Raw genomic sequence first — 14,120 nt, 5'->3', positions numbered from 1 at the left:
TGCTGACCAATAAGCCACCCGGCTCTTTAAAACTAGGTGTGTAGTTTTGCTGTGGATATGGACAAATGACTCATAAATATGCACTATCTACCATCATAATATAAACATGGAAACATCTGGAATGAGAGATCCATACAGCTGGAAAATACACTCCCCTTCTGGTTATAAAATCTGCTAAGGAACTGAGAACGGAAATACGGTAATTGTTTAATGCTCAGCGAAGATCACTGTTACCCTGGGCTGCGATGTTGATACTAGCTTTCAAATTTGTCTTTGATACAAAATAATATTTGGAATCTAAATTGGAAAATCAGATATCCCACCCTCTCATTTTGGGCCCAGTCAGCATTTTCACATGTTCCATAATCAGGCCACAGTGCTCCATTCTCCAGGTTATGGGTGTGATGTATGAAATTACTTTCAGCCACCCCTGAACAAGCATGGGTCACTTACATGGTCTGATGCAAGTAGTTATTAGTATGTTTTCCAGAATCATCACTAGCAATTGGCTGCAGCCCGCTTGCTTTGTGCTTCTCAGGGCTGGGGTGTGTGGATTGATCTGATGGATCATGCAATTGTTGCAGAATCTCTGTGCTAGATTAGTTGTAGCATTGGGAAAGACTTTTATGCATTTCACAGTGCAATTCTCCCTGTGCCTATTCAGACATAAATTCCATTGATTCAGTGGCTAGGGAGTTGCAGCACATAGAGCTTAGATCATAATTATAATCACCATAATACAGCAATAATTTTAGTTCCTATACTTTATTGCTTTCCCAATATTTAGTATAAGCGATTTTAAATCTCAAATCTGACTATCAGTAGAGGAGTCAAATATCTCTGCTCTTATCACCGTAGGTATTTTTGCTTTTTTAAGTTTTAAAAGAGCCTCTCCATAAAGAATTGCTTGCGTATCTCCATTGTACATAATAGTAGCAAAATAAATGGTTTGATACAGAATTGTGGTAGGAGGTTGACGTCCAATTTAATATTGTTTGGTTCAAAGCATCTTGCTGAGACACCCAGAAATCAGTCCATAGGCCCACTGGTTCCTATTTAATTTAATGAGGAGCTCTCTCTGTGTGTCACTGTGTGTTTTCCCAGCGCGCATTACTTGAGCAGAAGCAGAAGAAAAAACGTCAGGAGCCACTGATGGTTCAGTCCAATGTGGACAGCCGGACAAGGGCGCGCAGAATGAAACAGTCAGAAGAACAAGCACCATTGGTTGAATCTTACCTCAACAGCAACAGCAGCACCATTTATAATGGTATGTGTCCTAATTTACTGCAAAATGTCGAGGGCAGGGAAAAGATCAAGAGATGCATTCGAGAATATGCTGACAAGAATTTTAGGGAAAAAAGTAATATAAACTGGTCTAAACATAGGCATCAGAATTGAATATTTGTTCCTTTTTACACAGCGGCTCAGTCTCCCCATAACTCTTACTTCAATAATCCATCAAATAGTATTTTGATTATTATTCTCCCAATGGAAAGGGTTTGGGGGGGTTAGCTCTGTCAATCTCTGTCAGAGATTGACAGAGCTACTGAGCCATCTATCTTCCTTCTGAAATTATTCAATCATTCACCATTTGTGGGAGGTGTTCCATTCACAGTTGCAGAATGCACTGCTGTTGTTTTAGCAATGAATTTCTCATGGTTTTAAGCAAAAACTAAAACTACTACTTTTCATAAAACGGAAGAGGACAACTTGTCAACAGAATGTACATTTCCTTTCCATGTTCTGTAGAAAGTTGACTGCACATAAAACTTTCAGGCTTTTTGTCCACTTTCATAATCACTAACTGCCCTCACTCCCCAGTTAAACTTTTAAATATAAAAATAAAAATGCACCATCGGTAGTTGAATGTCTGACTGAATAAATCTTACTTCTTGGTATACGGTTGCTGTCCTCAGCCTTTCAATCTTGGCAAAGAATGGTAAATATACATATTTTAGTAAACATTATGTGCAACACTGCAATATCATGCAGCCCAAATGACCTTATTAATGTGAGCATACAGTTCCTTTGCTCACAGATTCATTTTATATGCATGCTCATTACATTTTAGTTTATAATTATGCCATCATTTGCTTCAACTGCAGTAAGTCTGAAACAACCCTTCTCCCCTTCCCACCATATTAAAATCTCAATCCCCTTAAGTATGTATTTCATTGCAAAATATTACAGGGAAAATGTTATTTTTTTACAATAGCCTTTTAGAAAATTGCATTGATGTTCACTTTTCCCCTTTAGCATTCCTCAAAAGTGTTTTTGTTTTTTTAAATTCAAAATTAAAGAAGCATTTGAATTTCATTAGCCGTTTTTAACAGCAATTTAAATGTACACAGTGTCTGAATATTAAATGCATTTGACTTAGTCTCAGCAGCCTTTTCTTCAGTTACATTTATAAACTGGAAACCACACTGTGAATAGAACTTCTGTTTGGATTAATGATTTGCATTTTGTGGCCCAGCACATGTTGGTATGCATGTGCACAGAGGAGAGAAGCAATAGGTTGCATCCAGCACTGCCATCATTGGCATAACCTCTCCATCCTCTTATCTCTCCTACGGTCCCCTGCACATGCCAAAAGATGCTCTGTAATGTTGAGGGACCGGATTTTGGCATTTAGGGGGTTGCAGGCAGAGGAGAGGAAGGTGGAATCCTGTTGCGTGTGTGGTAGTCTGATCATGCAGAGTGGGATGCAACCCATTTTTCCTATGGAAAATGTGTTGGCTCAAAATACATTCAGTTCCTGTCTGCTTCTTCCTTCCTTTTATATAACTTGTAAAAAAATCATCAAAAAATTAAATGTATTTCAGATGAAAAGTTTTGGCTGTACATTGTTTAATTTTGAGCCCCATTTTACTTTGAGCCATAAATGACGTCAGTTTTCCACCAAGTGGCAAGTTTCAAGTTACCAGTTCAGTGGATGTTTGTGCACCTTCTATTAATGAGTATTAGTTAACACTTAAAATGTTTTAAATGTTTTTATTCACACAAGCAGGGGGAATCTAACAGTTTTTGACATGATATATATATATGAAACAGTGTTTTAATTTACATTTCAAGATATCAGAAAATTTCAGTTTTGTTAACCTATAATCGAAAGCATCGGTTGATACAGGAAATTAAATGTTTTCTATTAAAGAAAACCTACCTTTTTGTTTCAGTTCATCCTCCTTTAACAAAAGTACAGTTGAAACTTAATAGCTTTCTACTTTTTCAGTAGAACAAAAGGACCTGGGTACAAATCTAACATGAGATAAAATTGTTCCAGAAAAGCTTCACATAGGGAGGAAAAACCTAAGGTTACAGGAGAAAGATAAAGAAAAAAAATGTTCTGTCTTTATCAAAGGACACCAGCATAGGAAAATGTCAAGTCAAAACATTGTTAACAACCAGCCAGGTTTTATCAGTACTGTGGGATGATAATGCTTCAACATTGGTTCTTGGTTCTTGGTACCTTGGTTCTCAAACTTAATCGGTTCTGGAAGTCTGTTCCGAAACCAATGCGTTCCAAAACCAAGGTGCACTTTCCCATAGAAAGTAATACAAAATGGATTACTCTGTTCCAGACTTTTAACAACAACCCCTAAAACAGCAATTTAACATGAATTTTACTATCTAACAAGACCGTTGATCCAATAATCAATGCTCTGTACTATAAAATAAATAAGACAGTATAGTAGATGATAAAAAGTAAAATTATTTTTTTTTTCTAACCTGCACTGATGATAGTCATTGTTTGAATGGGAGGCTTTTATCTATTTCCACAGTCACACAATCAGTCAATCAATCAATCAATCAATCAATCATAAAACAAGCCAGGGTCACAAAAATGAAAAAGCCACACAAACTAAAACCCAAAAAATAGCAAAAACAAAAGCACCTGCAATCAGAAACGGAAGGCTTTAATTACAACTGGGGGGCTTTAATTACGATTGGGAAGGCTTTAATTACGATTGGGGGGGGCTTAAATTTGCTGGGCAAGGGTAAAACGAGATGAAAAAAGCCTTAATTACTATGTGGGGGACTCAAATTTGCTGCGCGACAGTGAAAATGGAAGCTCAGGAGCATGTTCGACTTCCGAGAAAAAGTTTGAAAACCGGAACACCTACTTCCGGGTTTGCAGCGTTCAGGTTCCGGGTTGTTCGGGAACTAAGCTGTTCGAAAACCGAGGTACCACTGTAGTAAGATTCATCTAAAAATCAGGAAAGGAATCAAGTGAATTAAAATAATATTTCACGCTATTTACCAAAAGGAAAAGAAACTGCTCTTCCTTGTCATTCAAGGCCTATTTAAATCAGCCTCCCAGACTGATGTTTAGCATGGTACATAGGGCTAGGTATTCTATGTGCCAGCAGAAATCTCTTCAGGGTAAAACACAGGCCTCTCCTTTGCACCTTGTGGTTTCGCAAAGGCAGAGCTTCAGTTCCATGACAGTCATTTGTAGCAGGTAAGATTTGGAATATGTATGAGTTCACCCGTGTAGACTTCTCTTCAGAGAAGGCTAATTGGCTAATTTACACTCTGTATAAATGCCATCTGTATTTCATTTCATTTTGTGTTCTGGATGGAGCGTTCTGTACTCTCTATTGCTTCCACATTGATAGGTGACTAGAAGCCTCATGCCACCATTGCAGCCATGTGTACACTTGATCTTTGGCCACTTCCTCGACAGAGAAGTGCACCCTGGGACAACCCCAGATGCTGCTCTCCTAACATAATGGAGCCGCAAAGCCAGAGGCAGGCAGGGTTGGTTGCAGGCATATATTCCTCGTGGTCTTCTCTTTCAGCAGGCTGATGAAGCACAAGAAGTCCTGCACTCTGTGATTTCCAGAGGGCAGGGTTAGAACTAATGGATGGAAATGGCAAGGAAGCAGATTTCGGCTAACTAGCAGGAGAAACTTCCACAGTATGAGCTATCTGGCAATGGATGAGGCTGCCTTGGGAGATAGTGGGCTGTTCTTTACTGGAGACTTTTAAACAGTGGTGGCCACCTGCCAGGGATGCTGTTGTTGCACCCTACGTTGCAAATCTTGCGCTGAGTAGAGGGTTGGTTTAGAAGACCACCTGGCTTCCTTCTAAGCTTGACATTCTACTGAGCATGGCTGAAGCATTCCCAAGAATGAATTGCTGAGGTAGCAAAAAGGAATTGAGCACAAGGTGGGATTGCAGTGAGTTTTTGTGTTTGACTCTTATTACAGGGAAATAAACACAAACATGGAGCAGCCACCTACTATGGTTCTTTCCAGGAGCTCAGGAATTCTGCTCAGTTCTGCCCACCTGTCAAATTTGACCTGCGAGGCTGATCCTAATAAGGAGCAAAAAAGGTTCTCCGTCCCTGCCATAGTTTATTGTTCTACTCTTAAGTGTCAATTTATTCTGCTGAAATTATAGGGTACTCTCTGTTTATCTTTTTGAAAATCTCATTTGGCTGCTTTTATAGCAAATAATTCAGTTTTATGTGGATTCAAGACATCAATATTTGCTGGAGGGACATGTGGTGGGGCAGCTTCATGACCCTGCCCCACCTCATGTGGTGCTATGGACAGTATGGATCAGTCCTCAAACCTAAAGTCATATGGATTGCTAAGCTCTGCCTCAACAAAATTCGACATGCGTATTAAAACTGAAATTCAGGCTTTGACAAGTGCAGAGAAAGTGCCACCTTTGGAACTAATTCTCAAGCTGCAGCCCACAGTATTTATTTATTTTGCTTCTGGCTATTCCTAGTTAGTTGAGCAAACTGCTGAAATAAGAAGTGCCAGACAGTTTCTGTGTTTCTTTAAAAATGCAGTTTAGGGACACATGCAAATCAACTCATGCTTTAGACACCTTTAATACACATTTTTATAATTTTTGCGAGGCCTCAAAACTCCTCAGTGGAGCACTAACAGAGCCTTCTAGTGCTCAGTGGAGCACTAACAGAGCCTTCTTGTCCCTTTTCAAAAAAATTGGATAGTCCCAAATGCATTTCAACACAGCTGGACATTGTTGGAGGGATGTCCAGAACAGGCATAGGCAAACTCGGCCCTCCAGATGTTTTGGGACTACAGTTACCATCATCCCGTCCACTTGTCCTGTTAGCTAGGGATGATGGGAGTTGTCCCAAAACAGCTGCAGGGCAAGTTTGCCTATGCCTGGTCCAGACTATGTGTGTGATTCCAAGAAAGAATTGACGACGACGACGACGACGACGACGATGATGATATCCGGATGTGAAATGGATCAACTATTGAAAGTCATCTTGCAGGAAACACCAGGCAAAACAATAGATGTGGATACACACAAATCTATGTGTTTGAGTGACCTGAAAACCTAATCATTCATTGCTAATAGATGCTGCAATCCACACCAGATCACCAAGCTTATAGGATGCCATGAACCACCAATGGGGAACCTGTGGTCCTCCAGATGTTGCTCGACTCCAACTCCCATCATCTGACCATTGAGCATGCTGGCAGGGGCTGATGGAAGCTGGAACCCAGCCACAGCTGATTGACCACAGCTTCCTCATCCCTGCCATAGAGGAAATCCTGATATGACCATCCTTCACCTTTTTCTTTGTCAAGGAGCAGCGGTTCCTGGAACTCTTCCTGTTACCATTACTGGTCATTGTTGAAGCTTTAGAACTTCCCAAATATAATTAAATGGCTTTATATGAATGCCAAGTCTTTTACTCAAGGCTGCTTGCCATTTGAATCTTATTTCTTTAAAAGGACCCTCTTTTGGCAGCTTGAACATCTGAGCACTTATCCTAAACTCTAAAAAAAGCAGAATGTTAAATCAAAGATGGAACTAGTGTGGAGTTCGTTTTAATGGTGTGCAGAAGCTCTGACTTATGAAAGGAGTATTGCAATTTAGGCTGCCATATTATGCACATTTACTTGGAAGTAAAGCCCCATTGAATTCAGTGGGATTTGCTTCCAAGTGTACGTACTTGTAATTGCATTGTTAGTGAGCTCTGGAGTTACATAACATTACCACTTTTTTCTTTTCTGTACTTTTATGAAGGTGTGTGCATGGAGTGGGGATTGGAGGATCAGAAGGAGCAGCCTGCCAACTTCTGTTTTTTACTTTGTTGTAGAAATATTTGTTTGTATGTATTTCAAATAAGTAAACTGACAATATGAAACTACAGTGATTGTTTGCCTCACAGGTTCATGCAGGTCTAATGATTAGGCCTGCAATCCTTTGCACATTTACTTAGGAATTAGTTTCATTGAACATAGTGAGATTTGCTTATTAGCAGGCATGCATAGATTGAATTGCAAAGAAGCTGAATGGGTTACGCCAGCACAAAAGCTTCTGTGCTTAATTTTGTTACATTTTGAGTTGATGGTCTCTCATTTTTTTCTGTTTTCCTCTTTGAGAATTTGCAAAACATGTTTAGATAAAGCAGAGGAGAAGTGAGACAAGAAGACCAGATACTAGCCAGTAAATTTACTTGCTGCTGGGGACTTTTATTTGATGCTTGAAAGGGCAGGCTGGTGCCCCCTCAATAAAAATAAGTTGACTTGTAGGTAAATGCTGCTGCTTGCAATTTGAAGTGGCAAATTTGACGGAGACAGTGTCCCTTGCAGCATCCCTCCAGATATTATTAGGAACATTGCAGGAATGTTAGTACATTTTTAATAAGGTGCTGTTTTCCCCCAGAAGAAATCTTAGAAATGGAGCCTTAACTGATGATATCACAGGGGACCATGTGCACATGGCACTCTCAGTTCTTCTGATGTCCTTGGACATAGCAGTCAAGGCTGGTTCACCCAGGCAAAATGTAACACAGAAAGGGATTGCCATTTATTTTACTAGCAGCCTAAAGGTAAAGACGGTAATATACTGTATTTTTAAAATATCGTTATAAACCTGCAGTCTTCTACCCTATACTGTCTTCTTTCTCTGGAACTGACTTGATATATATATAAATACTTTTACAATCTGCCTGCTTGCTTGCTCACTTCTTGTGGCTTCATAGGTTTCTCATTTCTTCTCTCCTCTGTTTTTCTCTTTATGTTTCTTTTTGGTTGGGGTGTCTGGATTCTCTCAAGCAGTACAGGAGCCTGAGCAAGAGGACGTAAAGGTGGTAGCAGAGTCACAAGCTCCAAAGTCAACTAAAAAAGCCAAGGCAGCCACAGGAGGCTGCCAAACTGGCAACATCAGAAAGGAGAAAAAGGGGAAGCACAAAGGTTAGCTGCATGCTGCTGATTATTAAATAAGAATGAGACAAGTCACCATATGTTTATACAATGGCAAGGGGTGATTTTTTTCCCTTTCATATTTTTTCATTCAAGCTACACATTGTCCGAAACCTATATTATATATATGTATAAGCATTCAATAGATGGAGTTTGCATTGTCCAGTTGAGATATCAAGTGCACCAAAGTACTGATATTTCCACTCCTTTAATTGGTGGTGTTAAGGATTTAATGCTTACCACTTTCCCAGAAAGCCTCAGAGCAAGCTACAACATGTATAAACCAAAGTGCAAGATTCCAGTAACAAAGCAATAATATAACAAGTCCCTGGTGAATGCTGCCCACAAAATCGTGGCTTAACACCAGTGACTCAAATCCAAATTAGAAATGTTTTCAAGACTTTTGAAATGATACACATATCCACTCTCTCTGCTGAGTCTCCAAAGAGATGTTTTAAATTTATTAGCTACTTGCCACATATAAAGAGTGTAATTATTCATTATTTATGTATTTTTAATAAAAAAAATTATAGCCTCTCTGGGTGGGAAACAATAAAAGCATATGAAAACAGAGTGCGTTCACAATGAGCAAAATTAACAAAATCCATCAGATGCAGCAGATCAGCCCCAAATCACAGCCACCCATTAAAATTTATCCAAAACTTAGGCAAACAACTGTATTTTAAGCTAGTGTCTAAATAATAACAAAGTCAGTGCCTGCTGAATGTCAATAGGGCTGTTCCTCTGGCTTGTTCTAATGGCATGTTTTTGCCCATTCCATCTAGCATGGAAAGCCTAGATACAGCTGTATCCAAGTGCTTGTATTTATTGATTTATTTCATCGATTGCATTTTTGGGAACATATTTTCCTATTCCACATAATAAAGGCCAGAGTTTGCTAGTAGATATTTGGGTTCACCTTTGTGGATATGGGGGTGGACTGTCAAGAGGCTTTCAGCCTGGGCTGCTTGACTGCATCGCCATTGAACCTGTTTCTCCTTGTGCTGCATGTTGTGCATGAAGACATGGATGTGAAGCTCCACTCTGCCAGTCATCGCAGCAGGATTCCACATGTGTCTGTGTGTGAATGAAGAGCAAAGGATCTGCTTGTTTTCTGAGCACAGTTGGCGCTTGTGACAAACAGAACAGGACATGTGACAGACCCCACTGATCTGGGTGATGCACGTGCCCAGCATTCATTGTCACAACCTTGGCAATCCCAAGGGCCAAGTTAGATGTGACGTTTGTCACACAGGTAGCCCATGCATAGTTGATTTTCAAATAACAAATAGCTTGTGTGGTTAGCAAACTGAATCAGACCTGCTGTGTTGGGAAGAGGTGGGCTTCCCCTCTTTGTCTCCGTCAGAATCCCCCACCAGCCTCCACAAGGTGAATACTTAGGTGTTGGTTAGTCATTCTAATAGGGACCATGGCAAAGTGTTGACTCCTACCCCTCAGTATACTACAGTCCTGATTTAGCTCTCTCACACACCCAGAGTCAGGTGTCAGCAAACTTTTTCAGCAGGGGGCTGGTCCACTGTCCCTTAGACCTTGTGGGGGGCTGGACGATATTTTGAAGAGGAAAAAAACCAAACAAATTCCTATGCCCCACAAATAACCCAGAGACGCATTTTAAATAAAAGTACACATTCTACTAACGTAAAAACACTCTGATTCCCGGGCCAGATTTAGAAAGCGATTGGGCCAGATCCGGGCCCCAGGCCTTAGTTTGCCTGTCCATGCCCTGAGTTAAAGAAAATTCAACAACAGAAGGGCAAAATAAAAAAATTCCTTCCTGTAGCACCTTAAAGACCAACTAAGTTAGTTCTTGGTATACCAAGAACTAACTTAGTTGGTCTTTAAGGTGCTACAGGAAGGAATTTTTTTATTTCGACTATGGCAGACCAACACGGCTACCCATCTGTAGAAGGGCAAAATGAATGACAAATGCCCTCTACTTTGCCCTTTAGTCAGTGTACACCCAAGGTTCCCATACTGCTGGCCCTTTTTTCAACTGTGCTATCCATGCTGCTCTGCTAAGCCCTTGGTCTGGAATTTGTATCTATAAGGGGCTGTTTGTACACCTCAGCCTTGAAAAATTGTGCATCAGGAATGCAGACTTGCGAAGTGCTGTCTTCCGTAGTGTGCCAGAAGGCAGAGATACCCTGTATAGGCAGTACACCTGCTTTTCCAAAATCTTCCGATTATCTGGAAATCTACCTAGTTTATGCAGAGGAATGAGATTATACTTGGCATGGTTTAGGAAACAAGCACTCACTTGATTTCTGAATTTGAAAAGGCTATTCATTTTAGCTGAAGCGCTGGTGTATTCTCTAACTCTATATACAATCGTCCATACAAAATGCTGATTGAATGATTTTTGTGTATCTCGGTCATGAAAGGCCCCTCTTACAAATCTCTCGGGACAGAGCCAAGTGCTGCAGGTGCTCTCCAGTGTGGCTTTTTCTCTCACTGCAGTGGCAGTTCTGGGTCAAAATGGCTGTAGTCCTAATTAATTAAATCTAGACCCAATTAATTAGCTTTTTAAAAAAACTATATTGTCTGTGAAAGTAGTGTTTACCTCAACTGGACTGGATTTAAGGTTTTGGTTAAAAAATAATACCACGCTTAATGAGGAAGAACTGTGAATGCCTAGTCTGTATTTCTCAAAGAAATTTAGAGACAAATGTTTGTGATTTTTGTTTAAAACAACAAGCCGTGCTTTTAAGGATGAGCAGATTAGAAACTATGTGTTGTTTTGAACGTATTTATTTTCATTAAGCTTATGTATTAATATTAATGAATGTATATACTGTAACTAACATTTTTGGTTTTGGTAAAATATTTAGGACTTTCCCCCCAACTTGCACTCTGTTTTTTGACAGTGAGATTTTCAGGCAGCGAGATATTTTGGGGGTGGGTGGGGGTGGGGGGGAGTAGGATGCAAAGGAGTAGGATAAAAAATTTCATATCCAATCATTTTGGACTTGGCTCCTTGGGCATATTCCTCTGCCAACCCTGACCAATGTTCTTCACCAGAGTAGCACCCATCTGCTCAAGAGCATCAAACTACACATCAGACTAATAATTCATGTTCCTGGTTTTTAAAATTTCACAGTCTAATATCAGGAAAAGGTGGAGAAGGGAAAAACAACAACTATACAAACATTTTCTGGAGATTTTTCTTCACACATTTTGGGGATAGGACTAGCATTTTAGTTTTATTATATATCAGTTGTGTGTTAGTGTCTCAGTTGCTCCAGTTGATTGGAGGGCTTCTATCTGCATGGAAGTAGGTCTCTATCCATAATCAAATGAGGTTGCATGTGCATAGGCAAATAATAATAATAATAATATTAATAAAAATACATTTTATTTATACCCCGCCCTCCCTGGCCAGAGCTGGGCTCAGGGCGGCTAACACCAATAAAATCACAGTAAAAACATAATAGGGGGGAAAGAGAGGTGAGGAGAAAAACCAATTTAAAATACAGGTTAAAATGCAATTTAAAATAGCCGATAAATCAAGACCATAAGGGGAGGGAAACATAAGGGTCAGACCGAGTCCAAACCAAAGGCCAGGCAGAACAGCTCTGTCTTGCAGGCCCTGCGGAAAGATGTCAAGTCCCGCAGGGCCCTAGTCTCTTGTGACAGAGTGTTCCACCACGTCGGGGCCAGTGCTGAAAAGGCCTTGGCCCTATTTGAAACCAATCCAACCTCCTTGAGGCTCAGGACCTCCAAAGTGTTGTTATTTGTGGACCTTAAGGTCCTCCGCGAGGCATACCAAGAGAGGCGGTCCCGTAGGTACATGGGCCCTAGGTCATGTGTCTTGCATCTTTGTGGACCGGCCAGCATCAGGTGCTCTGTGCAGAGAGCTAACGTTGTGCTGTTTGCTCAGTTATTTCCCCCCACCACAATCCTTATTATCCCCACAAGTCACCTGATTAGTAGACTTCATTTGTTTTAAAAGGGCTCTTGCTTGTGCAGCTCCAAACGTGCTATAGTGAGACCTCCCCTCCACAGTTAAAATGTCACCCCCCCACAACTGTTAACTAGGATCTAAGAGAATGGGAATTTCCCTTCCATGATTTTGCTTTTGGTATCCATTTACTTATTTATGGTCACAGTTCACTTTGATAACTTACAGATACAGTAGGAATGCGTAGTTTGGGAGTTCAGTAACTGGTAGAATTCTAATGGCTGAGAGGTTGCACAAAAATCACAAAATTTATTTTGTATATCATATGTAGTGTATCCCCTATTTGGCGGGACCCTGCGGTGTGCTGTTAGAATTCAGCTGTACTCGGAAACAGCATGTTCCGAAAGGGTTTTCATGCATTTAGATGATGTAAGAGTCTCATTTCATAGTAAGGCCAATCTCGTTGGGCTAAAAGTAGACCAGGTTTTATGAATGATCAGCTAATTTTCTGAGCTGTAAACTATTGAATTATACATGAGCAGTACTCATAGTCTCTCTTGTAATAACTGAATGCAGAACCTTAAATGTAAAAACTGATGGTTTTCTGAGTGGCTGAGTGGCTGATGACATTGCATTCAGGACAATGTGATAAAGATGAACACCAGGGAAATATTAGGCATAACGAAGCTGCACTTTCATAAAATGAGAGAGAAATGGTTAGTTACTGGATGCAGCTAATTGTTTGTGTAGGGTCATTGCATTCCCTGTGTACTTACAGGCCAATAAAGAGCTATTGCTTTGGTGCAGTGCATAAAAGCTCTCATTAGAATAAGGATAGGTTATCCAGCCCTCACAATGCACATTAATAGAAACCCTGCTTTCTTCTTCTATTTTCATAGGCAGGAAAATAATAATTGCAATAATTTTCAAGCACAAACATTACCTTGTCTCAGCTATATGATTATAACGCCATCCTTGCTAGATCGCTGATTAAAGATATGCTTTGGAGTCCTGTAAATTCAGTTAGTTGTGGCCATGGATGTAAGATGACACATTAAAATTGTCCTTTTGACCTCAGAGCAATTTAGCTGTAGTGATTATGATTTCTGAAATTAGTTCTATTTCAAACTCAGTCAGTCGTGAGCATGCTACTTTGGAAAGAACAGGGAATTACAAAATCCAGACAACAAGAAAACTTGTTAACTCCTTAAGCAGCTGTAAACTCCTTAAAATGCACACTTGAAATCCCAAGAGTGGTGTTCCAGAATTGTAACTGAGCAGATTTCAATTCCAGTACAGTAGTTTCCCTCTACTATGGCAAATGGACATGTTCTTATTATTTTAAACAACTAAGATGGGGGCAAGCTTTATGGTACCCCAACTTCAAGGGCACATCCAGACCAGAACAAATTCGTTAATTCCCTCTGACATTTATGCCTTACCTCAGAAACATGCAGAAATTAATTAGAATGACTGTTGCCAGGTTGCCTCCTTAAGGGTGCAAGTTCAGCAACAATGAAATCCTCCTACTTTCAGTCAGGGCAACTATCCAAAAGGGATGAGTGCAAAAGATGTCTTGTGCATGAGTAGACAGCTGAATAGTAGGAAAAGACTACTCTTGTACCAGAAGAGCCACCAAGGCAATTTTCCCTACTAACAGAAGTCTAGTCAATAGTTGAGCCAGATACCAAATCCAAGAAGAAACCAACTTTAAAAAAATAATAATCTAGCAATGATCAAACCCAGACAAGACAATAGAAATCCATGATCGAATCTCTTCACAAATATTTTGGTGTGTTTGTGTGAGAGATCCAGATTGGGACCATGGTGTGGGAGAGAGGGTTAGGTCTCCCTGCCTCCACCATTTCCCTGACAAAAATGGTTTACCCAGAACTGCTGCTTGCTGTATGTATGCAAAACTTTATTAAAAATAAACCAAGTGACAGAATTAGGAAGGTATGCATGGGGCAAAGGTAAACATATTAGTAATGGGTAAG

At 40.1% G+C, this 14,120-nt stretch overlaps 1 protein-coding gene across 6 annotated transcripts in view; it reads left to right on the top strand.

Annotated features, from left to right (window-relative positions):
* Positions 1-14,120, top strand: part of TUB (TUB bipartite transcription factor) — a 131,071-nt gene that overhangs the window by 89,275 nt on the left and 27,676 nt on the right. For 4 of the 6 annotated variants that reach the window (XM_080975235.1, XM_080975236.1, XM_080975240.1 and 1 more), the window contains exons 3-4: positions 1,105-1,267; positions 8,061-8,195. In XM_080975235.1, coding sequence (XP_080831361.1) covers positions 1,105-1,267; positions 8,061-8,195 — 298 coding nt within the window. The remainder of the gene's footprint in view (positions 1-1,104; positions 1,268-8,060; positions 8,196-14,120) is intronic. The other 2 variants (XM_080975238.1, XM_080975239.1) reach the window with 1 other exon arrangement.

This window comes from Podarcis pityusensis (assembly GCF_964106645.2).
Source record: "Podarcis pityusensis genome assembly, chromosome: 1".
NCBI lineage: Eukaryota > Metazoa > Chordata > Lepidosauria > Squamata > Lacertidae > Podarcis > Podarcis pityusensis.
Note: the sequence above shows the minus strand (reverse complement) of the source record. Positions and strands in the feature narration are given on the sequence as shown.